The sequence below is a fragment of the Haliotis rufescens genome, unplaced genomic scaffold (assembly GCF_023055435.1).
Source record: "Haliotis rufescens isolate VD_foot unplaced genomic scaffold, xgHalRufe1.0.p SCAF_60, whole genome shotgun sequence".
Taxonomy (NCBI): domain Eukaryota; kingdom Metazoa; phylum Mollusca; class Gastropoda; order Lepetellida; family Haliotidae; genus Haliotis; species Haliotis rufescens.
The window spans coordinates 2,096,809-2,115,350 of record NW_025964335.1 but is presented as its reverse complement, the minus strand read 5'-3'; the positions used below and the strand labels follow the sequence as shown (position 1 = coordinate 2,115,350).

At 42.4% G+C, this 18,542-nt stretch overlaps 1 protein-coding gene across 3 annotated transcripts in view; it reads left to right on the top strand.

Annotated features, from left to right (window-relative positions):
- Positions 1-18,542, top strand: part of LOC124140784 (unconventional myosin-Va-like) — a 132,366-nt gene that overhangs the window by 48,297 nt on the left and 65,527 nt on the right. For all 3 annotated transcript variants that reach the window (XM_048386774.1, XM_048386772.1, XM_048386773.1), the window contains 11 exons: positions 556-767; positions 3,148-3,262; positions 3,640-3,831; positions 5,192-5,281; positions 7,467-7,691; positions 8,139-8,232; positions 8,871-9,136; positions 9,512-9,598; positions 11,399-11,563; positions 12,616-12,786; positions 16,113-16,239. In XM_048386774.1, the coding sequence (XP_048242731.1) occupies positions 556-767; positions 3,148-3,262; positions 3,640-3,831; positions 5,192-5,281; positions 7,467-7,691; positions 8,139-8,232; positions 8,871-9,136; positions 9,512-9,598; positions 11,399-11,563; positions 12,616-12,786; positions 16,113-16,239 (1,744 nt within the window). The remainder of the gene's footprint in view (positions 1-555; positions 768-3,147; positions 3,263-3,639; positions 3,832-5,191; positions 5,282-7,466; positions 7,692-8,138; positions 8,233-8,870; positions 9,137-9,511; positions 9,599-11,398; positions 11,564-12,615; positions 12,787-16,112; positions 16,240-18,542) is intronic.

Here is an 18,542-nt window from a genome sequence, read left to right as displayed (position 1 = left end):
TTTTTTTTCTTTATTCTGAAAAGTATAGAATAGTGGAATAGTTTTATGAAACTTTTTTTTTCAAATAATTTTTTTAAATGTATAGTGATAACGTTAATTGGATCAATGTTTCTATCAGTGGTACAGTTTGATTTGGGGATTGAAGGGGTTCTGGCTTCTGTGACCTGTTCTCGTTGGTGATTCTCACAAAGTCTTGTTCATTCCTCAACGTAGGACCCTGACAGGTACAGGGACCCGTTCCACAAAGCGATTGTAGCGCTAAGACGAATGTAACGCCAATACTTTAACATTGACTTACGACTGTCATAGCACTACGATTGCTTTGTGGAACGGGACCCAGGTTTGGTAAGGAAACTGTAAAATAAATTAGGTAACATTTGAAACCAATTCCTGTTCTCCTTGGTGATTTTCACAAGGTCTTGTTGATTCCTCTTCGTAGGACCCTGACAAGTAAAGGTTTGGTAACGAAACTGTAAAATAAATTGGGTAACATTTGATGCCCACTCCTGTTCTCCTTGGTGATTCTCACAAAGTCTTGTTGATTCCTCCTCGTAGGACCCTGACAAGTACAGGTTTGGAAAGACGAAGATATTCTTCAGAGCGGGTCAAGTGGCGTACCTGGAGAAGCTGAGAGCAGACAAGCTCCGTGCATGCGGCGTCATGATCCAGAAGCACATCCGGGGCTGGCTGCTGCGCCGCAAGTACCAGAGAATCAGGAAGTCTGTGCTGCTGGTGCAGAGGTTCGGGCGGGGCCTGCTGGCTAGAAGGTAGGCGGTCCTACTCACGGTGGATGCAGCTCTTGTATTGATGGGGACCGTTGGTTGCTGGCCGTGCTCACATTGTAGTCTTTGTGTAGATGGGGCAGTTAAGGGAGTTAACTCTGTTCAGATGAGGACTGCTGTCCGTACTCACATTGTAGTCCTTGGGTAGATGGGGCAGTTAAGGGAGGTAACTCTGTTCAGATGAGGACTGCTGGCCGTGCTCACATTGTAGTCCTTGTGTAGATGGGGCAGTTAGGGGAGGTAACTCTGTTCAGATGAGGACTGCTGTCCGTACTCACATTGTAGTCCTTGTGTGATGGGGCAGTTAAGGGAGGTAACTCTGTTCAGATGAGGACTGCTGGCCGTGCTCACATTGTAGTCCTTGTGTAGATGGGGCAGTTAAGGGAGGTAACTCTGTTCAGATGAGGACTGCTGGCCGTGCTCACATTGTAGTCCTTGTGTAGATGGGGGTGTTAGGGGAGTTAACTCTGTTCAGATGAGGACTGCTGTCCGTGCTCACATTGTAGTCCTTGTGTAGATGGGGCAGTTAGGGGAGGTAACTGTTCAGATCAGGACTGCTGGCCGTGCTCACATTGTAGTCCTTGTGTAGATGGGGGTGTTAGGGGAGTTAACTCTGTTCAGATGAGGACTGCTGTCCGTGCTCACATTGTAGTCCTTGTGTAGATGGGGCAGTTAGGGGAGGTAACTCTGTTCAGATGAGGACTGCTGGCCGTGCTCACATTGTAGTCCTTGTGTAGATGGGGCAGTTAAGGGAGGTAACTCTGTTCAGATGAGGACTGCTGGCCGTGCTCACATTGTAGTCCTTGTGTAGATGGGGCAGTTAGGGGAGTTAACTCTGTTCAGATGAGGACTGCAGGCCGTGCTCACATTGTAGTCCTTGTGTAGATGGGGCAGTTAAGGGAGTTAACTCTGTTCAGATGAGGACTGCAGGCAGTGCTAACATTGTAGTCCTTGTGTAGATGGGGCAGTTAAGGGAGTTAACTCTGTTCAGATGAGGACTGCAGGCAGTGCTAACATTGTAGTCCTTGTGTAGATGGGGCAGTTAAGGGAGTTAACTCTGTTCAGATGAGGACTGCTGGCCGTGCTCACATTGTAGTCCTTGTGTAGATGGGGGTGTTAGGGGAGTTAACTCTGTTCAGATGAGGACTGCTGTCCGTGCTCACATTGTAGTCCTTGTGTAGATTTGGGTGTTGAGGGAATGCTAGCTAGCAGGTAGGCTGTCCGGGCTGGAGGTATGTCCAGCTCTTGATGGGGGAATTTAAGGGAGATAACTCTGTACAGATTAGGACTGCAGGCTCAAATGTAGGCTGTCCATACACAGGCTGTAGTCCTTGTGTAGATGGGGGTGTTGAGGGAATGCTAGCTAGCAGGTAGGCTGTCCGGGCTGGAGGTATGTCCAGCTCTTGATGGGGGAATTTAAGGGAGATAACTCTGTACAGATTAGGACTGCAGGCTCAAATGTAGGCTGTCCATACACAGGCTGTAGTCCTTGTGTAGATGGGGGTGTTGAGGGAATGCGAGCTAGCAGGTAGGCTGTCCGTGCTGGAGGTATGTCTTAATGGGGTAATCAAGGGAGATAACTCTGTTCAGATGAGGACTGCTGGCCATGCTCACATTGTAGTCGTTCTGTAGATGGGGGTGTTGAGGGAGATAGCTCTAGTCAGATTAGGACTGTCGCGAAAAGCTGCCTTCAGAATCGTAAGGTTGTGGGTTCAAATCCCTGTTTTGCCCTGATTATTCTTGGTTTGTCAACTCCATACGAGTGGAAAACATCAAAGAACAGCATCCAGGGTTTTGAACTCTGCACTCAATAACTGCAATGCATGCCTTTTTGTTCTAGTGGTTAGAGCATCTGCACGAAAAGAGGATAAATATAGACTGATCGGTTTGGAGTTCGGAGTAGGGTATCAATGTTAACTTGCCTGATGGTACCTCAGTGGGCTGGCATTATAAAACCAGCATCAGTCCGGACTAGTACAAGCAGCCACACACATACATGTGCATGCAAGTCGCTATAAACATGCAGTTATCTTGAATGTGATTTAAACATCACCTCATCCCTGACTGGGGGGCATGGGTGGCCCAGTCGTCTAAGGCGCCGCGATTCGCTGTGCAGAGTTGCGTCCCTTGGGCACGCCAGAAACCCAGTTCGCCCCTATTATGTTTCTAGGTTTGTCAGCACCATACCCGTGCTCGTGGGTTTCACCGAAGTGGTAGACGTCTGAGACCTGCATCACTTCGGGCTTTCCTCCCACATTAAGCTGACACGCCGTGATATAACTGGAATACTGTTAAAAGCGGCGTTAAACCCAACTCACTCACTCACTCACTCATCCCTGACTGCACCATGTTGTATTGCCCACAGAATGGCTGTCCACCTCCGACAAACCCATGCTGCCATCGTCATCCAGTCGAAATGGAGGAGCTACAAGAAGTGGTCCGTCTACAGGAAGCTGCGGACATCTGTCATCCTCCTCCAGGTACACAGCTAGCCTGCCGCCCATGTCTAGTAATATAGACCAGTGGTGTGTTAAAGGGCATTAAGGCTTGTTCAGCCTCAAAGAGGGCGGTGGGATAGCCTATTGGTTAAGACGTTCTCTCGTCATAACGAAGAACAGTGTTCGTTTCCCCACATGGGTACAAAATGTGAAGCCCATTTCTGGTGTTCCCTGCCCTGATATTACGAGGCAACTTGAGTGGTACATTGGTATAATGAAGCAGAAGTTTGAGACTATTGATAACCTGTATATTTGTCCCTCTAGGCCAAGATACGAGGCAACTTCGCTCGTGAGCGGTACATTAGTATGATGAAGCAGAAGTTTGAGACTATTGATAACCTGTATATTTGTCCCTCCAGGCCAAGATACGAGGCAACTTTGCTCGTGATCGGTACATTGGTATGATGAAGCAGAAACGTGCAGTGACAATACAGCGCACGATCCGCGCATTCCTGGCCCGGAAGAGGTACAAGAGAGTGATGCGCGGCATCATCCTGCTGCAGTCCCACGTCCGCAGACGCAAAGCCAAGAGGGAGCTCAAGACTCTCAAGGTCAGACTAGCACTGTGTAGCGTGGACAAGTGGTATAGTTGTATAGCGTGTCTTATCCGCGTGGGGACTCTGGGTTAGAATAGGCCCCAAGCAAACTTCTCTGGTTTCAAGGGGCGGCCAAATGAATCGGATGGTGAAGCTTAATGATTTGGTTGGCAGCGTGTCATCATACCCTGATGGCATGGAATGATGCTCATGATATCAGACCCGTGAAGATCCGGGGTAAAATAGGTCTCCAGCAACCCATGCTCGCCTGTAAAAGGCGACTATGCTTGTCGTAAAAGGCAATCGGGATCGGGTGGTCAGGCTCGCTGACTTGGTTGATGCATGTCATCGATCCCAATTGTATGGATCAATGTTCATGATGTCAATCACTGAATTGTCTGGTCCAGAATCTAATTATTCACAGACCTCTGTCATATAGCTGGAATATTGATGAGTGCTGCACTAAACAACACATTAAACTAGTGTGCCGAGTTGTATGATGGTGGTTTGGAACTCAACATTCAGTCTGATTATGATGCTCTGTTTATCCACACTGTATCTATGCTCATTGGTTTCAACACCTGAATCACTTCGGCGCTGGCATATTTATTTTTTTGAATAATTTATTCCTGAAAATACTGAAAGAAAATAATGTTCCTTTGGTTTTACCACAACACAAAATTATTCACTGGACATCCTGCAAGTCCTAATACAAAGTCTCGTGTCTAGGGCACGGGTGGTCCAGTCGTCTAAGGTGCCACGCGTAGCTGTGCACAGTTGCGTCCCTTAGGCACGCCAGGAACCTATGATTGTGGGTTCGAATCCTGGTTCGCCCCCATTATGTTTCTAGGTTTGTCAGCACCATACCCGTGCTCGTGGGTTTCACCAAAGTGGTAAACGTCTGAGACCTGCATCATTTCGGGCTTGCCTCACACATTAAGCTGACACGCCGCGATATAACTGGAATACTGTTAAAAGCGGCATTAAACCCAACTCACTCACTCACTCTCGTGACTAGCTGCTCCTTGATCCAATGCAACCCGTGCTTGTCGCAAGAGTTGACCAACAGCATCGGGCAGTCAGGCTTGCTCTAATGCATGTCATCGTATCCCAATTGTGTAAATCGATGCTCATGATGTCAATCACTGAATATTTTTGTTTAAGTAGATACTTTCAAAATTTGTGACTGTAATTTGTGTTAGTGTTAATACTGCTGTCATGTCACTGGATTTTCTGGTCCGGACTCGATTGATTTTTGACAGCGATCTTATTTCAGGAGTATTGCTTGGTGAGGTGGCCAACAAACAGACACTTACTTTTTATTTCAAATTACGTCAGTTAGTGTAATCTGAATGTGGTTCTTCCCTCTTTTCAGATTGAAGCCAAGTCTGTTGAGCACATCAAGCATGTCAACAAGGGCTTGGAAAACAAGATCATTGAGCTGCAACAGAAGCTTGATACCAAGGTAAAACATTGTTATCAGGAATATAGCTTTATATTGACAATCAAGGTAATACATTGTTGTCAGGAATATAGCTTTATATTGACAATCAAGGTAATACATTGTTGTCAGGAATATAGCTTTATATTGACAATCAAGGTAATACATTGTTGTCAGGAATAGAGCTTTATATTGACAATCAAGGTAATACATTGTTGTCAGGAATTTAGCTTTATATTGACAATCAAGGTAATACATTGTTGTCAGGAATTTAGCTTTATATTGACAATCAAGGTAATACATTGTTGTCAGGAATATAGCTATATATTGACAATCAAAGTAAACAATTGTTGTCAGGAATATAGCTATATATTGACAATCAAGGTAATACATTGTTGTCAGGGATATAGCTCTATATTGACAATCAAGGTAAAACATTGTTGTCAGGAATATAGCTTTATATTGACAATCAAGGTAATACATTGTTGTCAGGAATTTAACTTTATATTGACAATCAAGGTAATACATTGTTGTCAGGAATATAGCTTTATATTGACAATCAAGGTAATACATTGTTGTCAGGAATATAGCTTTATATTGACAATCAAGGTAATACATTGTTGTCAGGGATATAGCTATATATTGACAATCAAGGATATACATTGTTGTCAGGAATATAGCTTTATATTGACAATCAAGGTAATACATTGTTGTCAGGGATATAGCTTTATATTGACAATCAAGGTAATACATTGTTGTCAGGAATATAGCTTTATATTGACAATCAAGGATATACATTGTTGTCAGGAATATAGCTTTATATTGACAATCAAGGTAATACATTGTTGTCAGGAATATAGCTATATATTGAATCTCCGGTAATACATTGTTGTCAGGAATATAGCTTTATATTGACAATCAAGGTAATACATTGTTGTCAGGAATTTAGCTTTATATTGACAATCAAGGTAATACATTGTTGTCAGGAATATAGCTATATATTGACAATCAAAGTAAACAATTGTTGTCAGGAATATAGCTATATATTGACAATCAAGGTAATACATTGTTGTCAGGGATATAGCTCTATATTGACAATCAAGGTAAAACATTGTTGTCAGGAATATAGCTTTATATTGACAATCAAGGTAATACATTGTTGTCAGGAATTTAACTTTATATTGACAATCAAGGTAATACATTGTTGTCAGGAATATAGCTTTATATTGACAATCAAGGTAATACATTGTTGTCAGGAATATAGCTTTATATTGACAATCAAGGTAATACATTGTTGTCAGGGATATAGCTTTATATTGACAATCAAGGTAATACATTGTTGTCAGGAATATAGCTTTATATTGACAATCAAGGATATACATTGTTGTCAGGAATAGAGCTTTATATTGACAATCAAGGTAATACATTGTTGTCAGGAATATAGCTATATATTGAATCTCCGGTAATACATTGTTGTCAGGAATATAGCTTTATATTGACAATCAAGGTAATACATTGTTGTCAGGAATATAGCTTTATATTGACAATCAAGGTAATACATTGTTGTCAGGGATATAGCTATATATTGACAATCAAGGATATACATTGTTGTCAGGAATATAGCTTTATATTGACAATCAAGGTAATACATTGTTGTCAGGAATATAGCTATATATTGAATCTCCGGTAATACATTGTTGTCAGGAATATAGCTTTATATTGACAATCAAGGATATACATTGTTGTCAGGAATAGAGCTTTATATTGACAATCAAGGATATACATTGTTGTCAGGAATATAGCTATATATTGACAATCAAGGTAATACATTGTTGTCAGGAATATAGCTTTATATTCACAATCAAGGTAATGCATTGTAGACAGGAATATAGCTTTATTTTGACAATCGAGGTAATACATTGTTGTAAGGAATATAGCTGCGAATATACCCGTGATTGTTGGTTCGAATCCAGGGTCGCACCGATTATGTTTCTAGGTTTGTCAGCACCATCTTTGTGCTTATGGGTTTCACTAAAGTGGTAAACGTCTGAGATCTGCATCACTTTGGGCTTTCCTCCCCCATTAGGCTGACATGCCATGGTATAATACTGGAATACTGTTCAAAGCAGCTTTAAAACCCAACTCACTCTCTCACTCACTCATGACGTGGGTAGTTGTAACCTTTAGCTGACTGATTGCTCTGCTCCAGGCTAAGGCTGTTCAAGCGCTCCAAGTTAGCGAGAAGAACGTTGAGGAGATGAAGACAGAAATCCAGAAACTGCGGTCTTCGGACCAGGTTGCCAAGACGTCATCCAATCGTGTGCGTGAACTGGAGGAGGAGATCGCACGTCTCAAGGAGGACCTCGAGAGCGAGCGTGGTGAGAAAGAAGATGTAATATCGGAGAAACAGTTGCTGCAGAAGAATCTGCATGAGGTCAGTAGCTTCTTCAGGTTCAAATGGATCTGGTTTTGTAGATATAAGAAATATGTCAATTTCACTGAGACACAAGATTAATATCCATCATCGTATTCTTTTTTTTTCAAAATGTTTGGAAGTGATCTTGTGATGATGTGTTGTAAACTCCAGTGATTTAATTGCCTAATTGACAAAAAAATGGAACTAAAAACAGAACGTAGCTGCTGCTGTTTAATCTGATGATGATTATGATGATAACAAATTTGATGATGATGATGATGATATTAGATGGTGATTGTGATGATGATGATGATGATGATGATATTACATGATGATGGTGGTGATGATGATGATGATGATGATGATGATGATGATGATATTAGATGGTGATTGTGATGATGATATTAGATGATGATGATATTACATGATGGTGATGATGATGATGATGATGATGATGTGTTCCAGATGGTGACCAAGTTTGAAGATGAGCAAGTGAGGTTAAAGGAGGACCTTGATGCTGCAAACCTCCTACTGAAACAGCAAGAAGAACAAAATACACGTATGTACAAAAGAGTAACCTCCCTTGGGTGAAGGTCATGGAAGTAAGAATGGCTTTGTATTGATAGATATAAAACCTGCCATCTGACGTCCTGGTTGACATTCTTCCAATAGTATTTTTGGAAGAAGAAATCAATTCATTCTTGGGCATGAAGTTTTTTTCAAATGTGAAAGAGAATGGTGCAGAAATGTCCATGTTTTTATAGTCACTTTATATACAATGCTTTCTTGCAAGTAGGTTTTATTGTATGAGAACCAAAAATGTATGATTCCTTTGAATACCTTACCTCTATTACATCATCGCCAATATTCTTGCAATTTGCTTAACATCACTGTAAAAAATATTTAGATTTTCAGCAGAAGTCCTCTGCACTGTCAGCCATCCTAATCAGTTGTTAGGAACACCGCATATCGTGCCAATGCCTCAGCGCATGTGCATAGCCTAACACCTGAAACTCTTTTATGATATTGAGCACACATATTTGTGTTACAATTCAGTGCTAAAGTATCATTGTTTATCAACTAAAGACAACTATTGATATGTTGTATTATTTTTCGCTTACAAATTAGTTTGGTTTTTTTTGTCTGAGAATCAAAAATAATTTTTTCGTCTATATTAAAGTTCATTCCTTTTTCCAGAAATTATAAAGGAGAAGCTGGAAGCTGCCAACAAACGTCTCTTGGAGGAGTTTGAGTCAGAGCGAGGCCACCACCAGAAGATGGTGCGAGAACACGGCCGTCTTCAGCAGCGGCTTGAGAACCTGCAGGGGGAGATGAGCGTCCTGAAGAGCCCCACCGGCGGCCACCACAGAACCCCCTCAGACATCAGCGCCATCAGTGTGGACTCGTACAGCAGCTCTGCCGACGTGGAGAGGGGAGCCGAGGACAGGCGAGAGGACGATGAGGTGAGATCAGGATCCCTACACCCGATGCTTGGAGCTGTCTTAGTGCTACTAGAATTGATCTTGACCAAGCTATGCTGGTTCCGATGAATGGGATCGGGTAGTCAGGCTTGCTGACTTGGCTGAAGCATGTCATCGTATCCAAATTGTGTAGAATGATGCTCATGATATCAATCACTGGATTGTCTGGTCCCAACTCAATTATTTACAGACCGCTGTCATGTAGCTGGAATATTGCTGAGTGCGGCATTAAACAAACAAACAAATCATATAGCTAAAATATTGCTGGACTTCGGCGTTAAACAAGAAACAAACACAAACAAATAACTAAACAAGAATATAAACTGGTCTGGTAACAACAAACAAACAATATTTCAGGACCTGGGTTACGAGACAGCCAAGAGGAAGGCAGCGCCACCTACCAGTCTACTTGACACGGTCTTGAATGAGGTCACAGGGAAGAAGGTAAAGGTCAAGTCTGATCTGTTGTCTTCAGGAATCGGTGCAGGGACCACGCCCCTTTATGTGCCGGTGTGCCTGTAACATTGTTGGAGCAATTTTTATTGTGACTTCATGTGAAATGTCGGAAACACTGTTCAGAGTAGTGTTATGTTTGCTTGACTCAAGCCGTGAAATATCGGAAACTCTCCACTGAATAATGTTATGTCTGCCCGACTCAAGCCATGAAATATTGGAAACTCTCCTCTGAATAGTGTTATGTCTGCCCGACTCAATCAGTCCCTCACTAACTCTTCACACACAAAGTTGCTCCCTCACTGACTCCCTCCCTGATTCGCTGTGCGTGTCCCTGTCTGCGGGAGGGTGAGCTGATAGATGTGGGTCTACTCACTCACTCTCTCCCCCCATCACTCACTGTGTTTGTCCCTGTCTGCAGGAGGGTGAGCTGATAGATGTGGGTCTACTCACTCACTCTCTCCCCCCATCACTCACTGTGTGTGTCCCTGTCTGCGGGAGGGTGAGCTGATTGATGTGGGTCTGCTCACTCTCTCCCCCCATCACTCACTGTGTGTGTCCCTGTCTGCGGGAGGGTGAGCTGATAGATGTGGGTCTGCTCACTCACTCTCTCCCCCCATCACTCACTGTGTGTGTCCCTGTCTGCAGGAGGGTGAGCTGAAAGATGTGGGTCTGCTCACTCACTCTCTCCCCCCATCACTCACTGTGTGTGTCCCTGTCTGCGGGAGGGTGAGCTGATTGATGTGGGTCTGCTCACTCTCTCCCCCCATCACTCACTGTGTGTGTCCCTGTCTGCGGGAGGGTGAGCTGATTGATGTGGGTCTGCTCACTCTCTCCCCCCATCACTCACTGTGTGTGTCCCTGTCTGCAGGAGGGTGAGCTGATAGATGTGGGTCTGCTCACTCACTCTCTCCCCCCATCACTCACTGTGTGTGTCCCTGTCTGCAGGAGGGTGAGCCACTAGATGTGGGTCTACTCACTCACTCTCTCCCCCCATCACTGACTGTGTGTGTCCCTGTCTGCAGGAGGGTGAGCCACTAGATGTGGGTCTACTCACTCACTCTCTCCCCCCATCACTGACTGTGTGTGTCCCTGTCTGCAGGAGGGTGAGCCACTAGATGTGGGTCTACTCACTCACTCTCTCCCCCCATCACTCACTGTGTGTGTCCCTGTCTGCAGGAGGGTGAGCCACTAGATGTGGGTCTACTCACTCACTCTCTCCCCCCATCACTCACTGTGTGTGTCCCTGTCTGCAGGAGGGTGAGCCACTAGATGTGGGTCTACTCACTCACTCTCTCCCCCCATCACTCACTGTGTGTGTCCCTGTCTGCGGGAGGGTGAGCCACTAGATGTGGGTCTACTCACTCACTCTCTCCCCCCATCACTCACTGTGTGTGTCCCTGTCTGCGGGAGGGTGAGCTGATTGATGTGGGTCTGCTCACTCTCTCCCCCCATCACTCACTGTGTGTGTCCCTGTCTGCAGGAGGGTGAGCCACTAGATGTGGGTCTACTCACTCACTCTCTCCCCCCATCACTCACTGTGTGTGTCCCTGTCTGCGGGAGGGTGAGCCACTAGATGTGGGTCTACTCACTCACTCTCTCCCCCCATCACTCACTGTGTGTGTCCCTGTCTGCAGGAGGGTGAGCCACTAGATGTGGGTCTACTCACTCACTCTCTCCCCCCATCACTCACTGTGTGTGTCCCTGTCTGCAGGAGGGTGAGCCACTAGATGTGGGTCTACTCACTCACTCTCTCCCCCCATCACTCACTGTGTGTGTCCCTGTCTGCAGGAGGGTGAGCCACTAGATGTGGGTCTGGTGCTGAAGCTGCAGAACCGCGTGAAGGAGTTGGAGCGAGACAAGCAGTCCCTGCAGCGCCGTGTGGAACGGATGGAGGAGGACAGTCCACGGGCGTCGCCCACCATGATGTCCGACTCCGCCTTCGAGGCTCTCAAGGTACTCACAGTTGTCATGGAAACACATCTTGTGGTCGTCTACTTTTGTTTTATTGGATGTGGGTTATTTGGGAACCTTGGTTGGAATAAAACTAGTATGTATGTTGTTGTATTATTAAGTCCATTTATTTATTTATTTGGTATGGAGATTAATAAATGTTCATATGCCATATCATCCATGTAAACAAATAAAGTATTTGATATGAAAGAACCGTTTAGATAGTCTTAGTTGTCTGTTACTGACAGCTTCAATCAATCATTCTTATCAACAATTAAGACAACAAAGTTAACACATTATTTTCTTCCCTTGTTTTGATGGAATATTTTTCTTAAGGGATATTCTTCCTTTAATAAATAAAAAAAATATTTCTTTTGAAATGAGCATTATTTTTATTCTTTGAGGAAGTTTTTCTCCTTTACAAAATGAAAAACATATAGAAATTGTTTCTTATACGACCTACCCTCCCGAAAAAAAGTCTTTGAAAATTATTGTGATTTTAACACTTTCTTGAATTGGAAAAGGAATTGGTTTTCACTAAAAATAGGTGCATGCCAAAGTTAAATTTGTATGTTTTTTTGTTTCTTGGAAATGATGTTGTCGGACATGAGGATAGCATGGCTTCCTTGTGTACTTCTTGTCACCAAGCTGGTATTAATCCAGTTTACGATATCCCTGCACCAAACACATTGCTGTTCTCAAAACATTGATCCGGCGAAGTTAGTTGAAACATATTGTTGAATAATGGCTGAATATGATTTGAGGCTTAAAAGATGATTTTGCTACTACTGAAGTGTTGATTAATTACAGAAATGAATTAAAATCATTTAATTCATCTCAAATATGGCCAGCTGGTAAAGAATATTTTCTTGGTTGTTATACAGATTTGCTTATTTTGAAATCATTGTAAATGTTTGTAAGCCATTTGTTTTGAGAACTCTAACAGTGTTTTTTTTTCCCCATCCTGCTAATGTATGGCTTCCAGTTATTGCTCATGTGACCTTTTGCCTTGACCTTGACCTTTACCTGACCTTGACCCTGACCTTCCTCCACAGCAAGAAATGGGCGCAAATGCAGATGACGTTGCCCTTGTAATTAAGCTACAAAAGCGGGTAAAGGCTTTAGAGGTCGTTAAAAACAAACTGACAAACGAGTTGGAAGAGCGAGATGATAACGAAAATGGCCAAGAGAGAATCGGTGGTGACCTCGCCTATGAGAGTTTGAAGGTATATGCAACGCCTGCCACCCGCCGCAAGGGTCGGGCTTCACACAATGCATGATGGGAGCCTTTACTGTCTCCCGCTGACTGCCTGTTTTAACCCTTACTGTTGCATTGATATTTAACCAAATGACTGCCTGATTTAACCCTTACTGTTGCATTGATATTTAACCAAAGGAGATTTGTATGTCCTCAAAAAAGATTTGACAGTTTAATGTATATCAAAGAAACATTATGATTTTGAAACAAATTCACTTAAATCCGGTGAGGTAACACTCAAAATTTGGTTTAAAAATAAAGTCATCTTCAGAGAACTTTTTTCAGTTTCACTGAGAGCTTCATACTTTCGAAAATATATCACCTTTTATTTGTTTGTTTAATATTCTTTTACCATATTTTGGGGGAGGGTTTATTCTTTTCTTTTTCTTTTTAAGTTCTACTTTTCTAAAGTTTTGAGGTACAAATCTCTCTGTTTCAGCTTGATCTTGCATCCTCCACTCTCCTCTCTTCTCTTCCAGCTGTTACTATAGATACTAGACAATGTCACAATCGTAACATTTTCAGAAAAATCTAAACTGAACATGGGATCATGAATATTTTGGGGAATATTTTTATGAAATTGAGCTCAGTTTTCACCCCAAAAAATATTCCCAAAATTATTCTTGATCCTTAACTTTTTTGGTTAAGTATATTTGGTCAAATCTCTAAATGGGATGAGAAATTATAACTCTGTGTGTGATGTGCATTGCAACATGTATAACCTATGTATACCAAGGTAGGTCGACATGAGTGGCTTGTCATATATACGTCTATCAGCTTCCGTCTTCCTCGACTCACAGGGACCATTTATCTCCATGTTGTTCCAATACTACCCTGAAGCCACTGAACTTGATGTTACTGGTGTCCATAGTCAGTGTTTGAAATAAGGTTTAAAACACCCAAAAAGACAGTAGGGCAGGAGACCCATGAGTTAAAAAACAAACAGACAAACAAAAAATGTCAGTCCCTGACATTGGCCGAAAAACTCACCTCACTCCCTGACATTGGCTGAAAAACTCACCTCACTCCCTGACATCGGCTGAAAAACTCACCTCACTCCCTGACATAGGCTGAAAAACTCACCTCACTCCCTGACATCGGCTGAAAAACTCACCTCACTCCCTGACATAGGCTGAAAAACTCACCTCACTCCCTGACATCGGCTGAAAAACTCACCTCACTCCCTGACATAGGCTGAAAAACTCACCTCACTCCCTGACAGGCTGAAAAACTCACCTCACTCCATGACATAGGCTGAAAAACTCACCTCACTCCCTGACATCGGCTGAAAAACTCACCTCACTCCCTGACATAGGCTGAAAAACTCACCTCACTCCCTGACAGGCTGAAAAACTCACCTCACTCCCTGACATAGGCTGAAAAACTCACCTCACTCCCTGACATAGGCTAAAAAACACACCTCACTCCCTGACATAGGCTGAAAAACTCACCTCATTCTCTGACATTGGCTGAAAAACTCACCTCACTCCCTGACATAGGCTGAAAAACTCACCTCACTCCCTGACATTGGCTGAAAAACTCACCTCACTCCCTGACATTGGCTGAAAAACTCACCTCATTCCCTGACAGGCTGAAAAACTCACCTCACTCCCTGACAGGCTGAAAAACTCACCTCACTCCCTGACATAGGCTAAAAAACTCACCTCACTCCCTGACATAGGCTGAAAAACTCACCTCATTCCCTGACATTGGCTGAAAAACACACCTCACTCCCTGAAAATGTAACATCACCTTCAGTGTGCTCAGGCTATTGGTTGAACAAGGAGACAGGTGCCCTGCAGGATCTAACAGTGTCTAGGCTTATTATGAACACTCTGTACTTATGTCACTATGGTAGGATTTAGTTGAACCAGGGCTTTATCTAGACCCGCTCAGAGGCGGTCACAAGTCTGTAGCACATGTCGGTAAGACGTCTGTAGCAAATGTCAGTAAGACGTCTGCAGAATATGTCAGTAAGAAGTCTGCAGCAAATGTCAGTGAAAGGTCTGCAGTATATGCCAGTAAAACGTCTGTAGTGTACGTCAGTAAACATTCCCCATTTTGGAGATTTCCCCATTCATATTATTTAAGTTATACATGTAACTAAGTTATTATTTATGTTATGACTGCAGAGTTGACTTTTTTCCAGGCTTTGATGCTTGCTTTTTACATTATTTCACTGAAAACCATGTTAAGATACCCCTGAATTAATGAAAATATGATCATTTAGAAAATTTCTCGTTTAACACAACAAATGTTTTGGGACCCAATTTGACTCCCAAAGACCCTAGTCTTGGAACCCTAGATAAATCCCTCTGAATTCTTGTTTCAACTTTAATCTGTTCAATTTATGTTCATCTCAAACTTGCTTTTGGGGCCCATTTTTATTCATGTCTGTTTGCTTTTTGCTTTGCCTAGAAAAAATATGATCAGAAATGTCTTTGGGGTGTTTCCTAAAGCACCAAAATGATCAAGTTGAATTTATCCCAGTAGGATAAATGCAGGTTCTTAATTAAATTGTTTTTACATTTTGTTGACAAGTGTGAATAATATTTGAGACTAATAAAGTAGCATGACTTCCTAACAGTGTAGGGGCGGTCGGGTAGCCTAGTGGTTAAAGCCTTCGCTCGTCATGCCAAAGACCCGGGTTCGATTCCCGACATGGGTACAATGTGTGAAGCCCATTTCTGGTGTCCCCCACCGTGATATTGCTGGAATATGCTAAAAGCGACGTAAAGCCGTACTCACTCACTCACTCCTAACAGTGCAGGGTCCTTTGACATTAACATGATGAATGTATGTGTGTTATGTGGAGCTCTGACTCAGAAACAGTCATTCTTTTCATGTCATTCCACAAATCTCACTTTTCTCTTTTTTCACAAATGTCACAAAATATCTATTTGGTTTGCATGAAAAAAGATAGGTGATTAGATGTGAACTGACATGTCACGCGTTGACGATGTCCAAGACCAAAGGGAAGTAACTCATGCATCTATATGTTGCCGTAGAAACAAACTGTTAATTGAACACATAATTAATTGTCATATATGGAAAATGTGTATATTTTTAATGACACTTTCCTTGATTAGGTTAACGTTGGCCTTTTCGTCCTAATTACAAATACTTTAATGAAATATGAAAGAATTTGAGGGACACCCTGTTTATTTCCAGTTCGCCGATTTCAAATTCAATATGAGAAGTTGTTGATGTGTTAATATCGGGCTTCACGTCATGTGAGGCATAATAAGGTTTTAATTAAGCTACTTTCTTTACAAAGTTAATGACTGTTTCCAGATGCAGGAACTTCAGAACGAGAACGACAAACTGAAGCGAGAAGTGTCCTCCCTCAACAAGTCCATTGCCGCAAGTACAAACTTTGACAACAGTGGCAAAATGTCCCCCGCTGGGAAGAAGTTCCTCGGTGAGTGGTTTATGGGTATTAATAGTTTACGTGTTTGTCAGGCAATTCTCAGAATTTGATTCGATTACCCAAATGGGTACAATGTGTGAAGGGGCGGTCGGGTAGCCTAGTGGTTAAAGCGTTCGCTCGTCACGCCGAATACCCGGGTTTGATTCCCGACATGGGTACAATGTGTGAAGCCCATTTCTGGTGTCCCCCACCAGGATATTGCTGGAATATTACTAAAACGGGAGTAAAATCAAACTCACTCACTCAGAATGTGATGTAATGGCCGTCAAGTGACGAACCAGTTCTGTTGATGCAGCTGAAAACTATCGCTTCAAGACCATGTCTTTATTATAAGCATGATTGAAAATACAGGACTCTTTGTCATAACGCTTGTTGGACTAACAGGATCTGGTGGTCAGGCTCGCTGACTTGGTTGATGCATGTCATTGTATCCCAGTTGTATAGATCTCTGCTCATGGTGTCAGTCACTGGATTGTCTGGTCCAGACTCGATTCTTTACAGACTTCCATCATATGGCTGGAATATTACTGAGTGTGGTGTTAAACAACAAACAGGCAATACAGAACCCTATCGTTAAAAGTTAAAGGGCCTCAAATTCACACAGAAGATGACAACCAAGTTCAGTCTTGTAGAATCATTGGATTTTGCAAACAAATGATGTTGGTATTGAGGTAGGGCTTTTAGTACTATCACAGTGGTCACAATGCTGCAACTCAAGGCGCCGTAGATGCTGGATCACCTGGCATTGGGTTTGAATCTCAGTCTCCATGACGATGTTTCACTGACATGTTTGGGGAATCCAGGGCGTGCTTACCCCCTCTGTCTCTCCCCCACCCCTCTCTTATTTTCAGACATCCTACATGTAGAACTGAGTTCCTATCATGTCTGGTTCACTGTGGGACGTGGGGGCACGGGTGGCCCAGTTGTCTAAGCACCACGATTCACTGTGCAGAGTTGTGTCCCTTGGGCATGCCAGAAACCTATGATTGTGGGTTCGAATCCCGGTTCGCCCCGATTATGTTTCTATGCTCATGGGTTTCACTGAAGTGGTAAACGTTTGAGACCTGCATCACTTCGGGCTTTCCTCCCACATTATGCTGACACGCCGTGGTATAACTGGAATACTGTTAAAAGCGGCGTTTAACCCAACTCACTCACTCACTCACTGTGGGACTTAGTGGTGGGCACCCACTAATTTTTCAAATCTCTGCATCTGCTTCTATAGATCATTGACTGATTAGCACCAGTTGGTCATCCAAGTGATGTAAACTCCTTTACCGTATTCGACGTAATAAGCGCCCCGTTCTAATAAGCACCCACAGCGACATTAGCTAAGATATTAGCTAGTGAACAATCCCAATTAGCACCCCTTCCGATTGATCAATGTACACAAGACTCATTTATTCGCGTATAATACGCCATCGTGTGTTATATGCACCCTTAATTATGGGCATTTAATTCTGGAAAAATATATCTGTTGTACATAAGCATTTCAGGCTGACAGCATAAACCACAAAATTTATTACGTCGAATACGGTATTTAAAAATGATGCCCTTGTTCCAATACAGTAAATTTCTGAATAACATTTTAGATATTGACTATACAGCTGGAAAAAAATCGAGCACCATTCCTTCATGATGCAAAGAAATTAAGGTTGCAGTTGAGAGGGTAGTCAACTGGAATAGCATGGAATAGTTACAAGACAGGTTATTCAATTAACAATTTCGGTTTTCCTATATAATTATGTCACTTTGTAAATAAAGGCAAATTGGTCGTCCAAAAATAAATACAGGATATGAATTTTGTAAAATGGCTTTTATATATTGAAATATATATGAAGTGGTGCTTAATTATTTTCCATGTGTATATATAACTGTATTGATGCCTTTTTGGTTATTTATGTTTGTTTTTTATGCTTTTACTACCTCCTTCTTGTCTGTCTTCTACTCTTGCTGTCATCACTTGTTATAAAACTGTAGCCAATTCCAAGAGCGTTTGCTTCTAAAATGTATAGAAATAATCTCTGTAGAACAGGGACAATCTATTTATGAGGATAATTCTTTCAATAATTATTCATTAAATTTTTCATTTTTTTGTGTCTATTTATAATGTTTACAATTAACAAAAGTAATTCATGAATTTAAAAGTATTTTTCAAAGAATTGTAACCGTTTTGAAAATATGATCATTTTTATAATTTGATTTACATCTTCATGAATCAAAAAACTGTTTTCCTAACAGCAAGGAATTAAAAAAAAGGTCATGAAATTATCCTGAATTAGATCAAAATTATC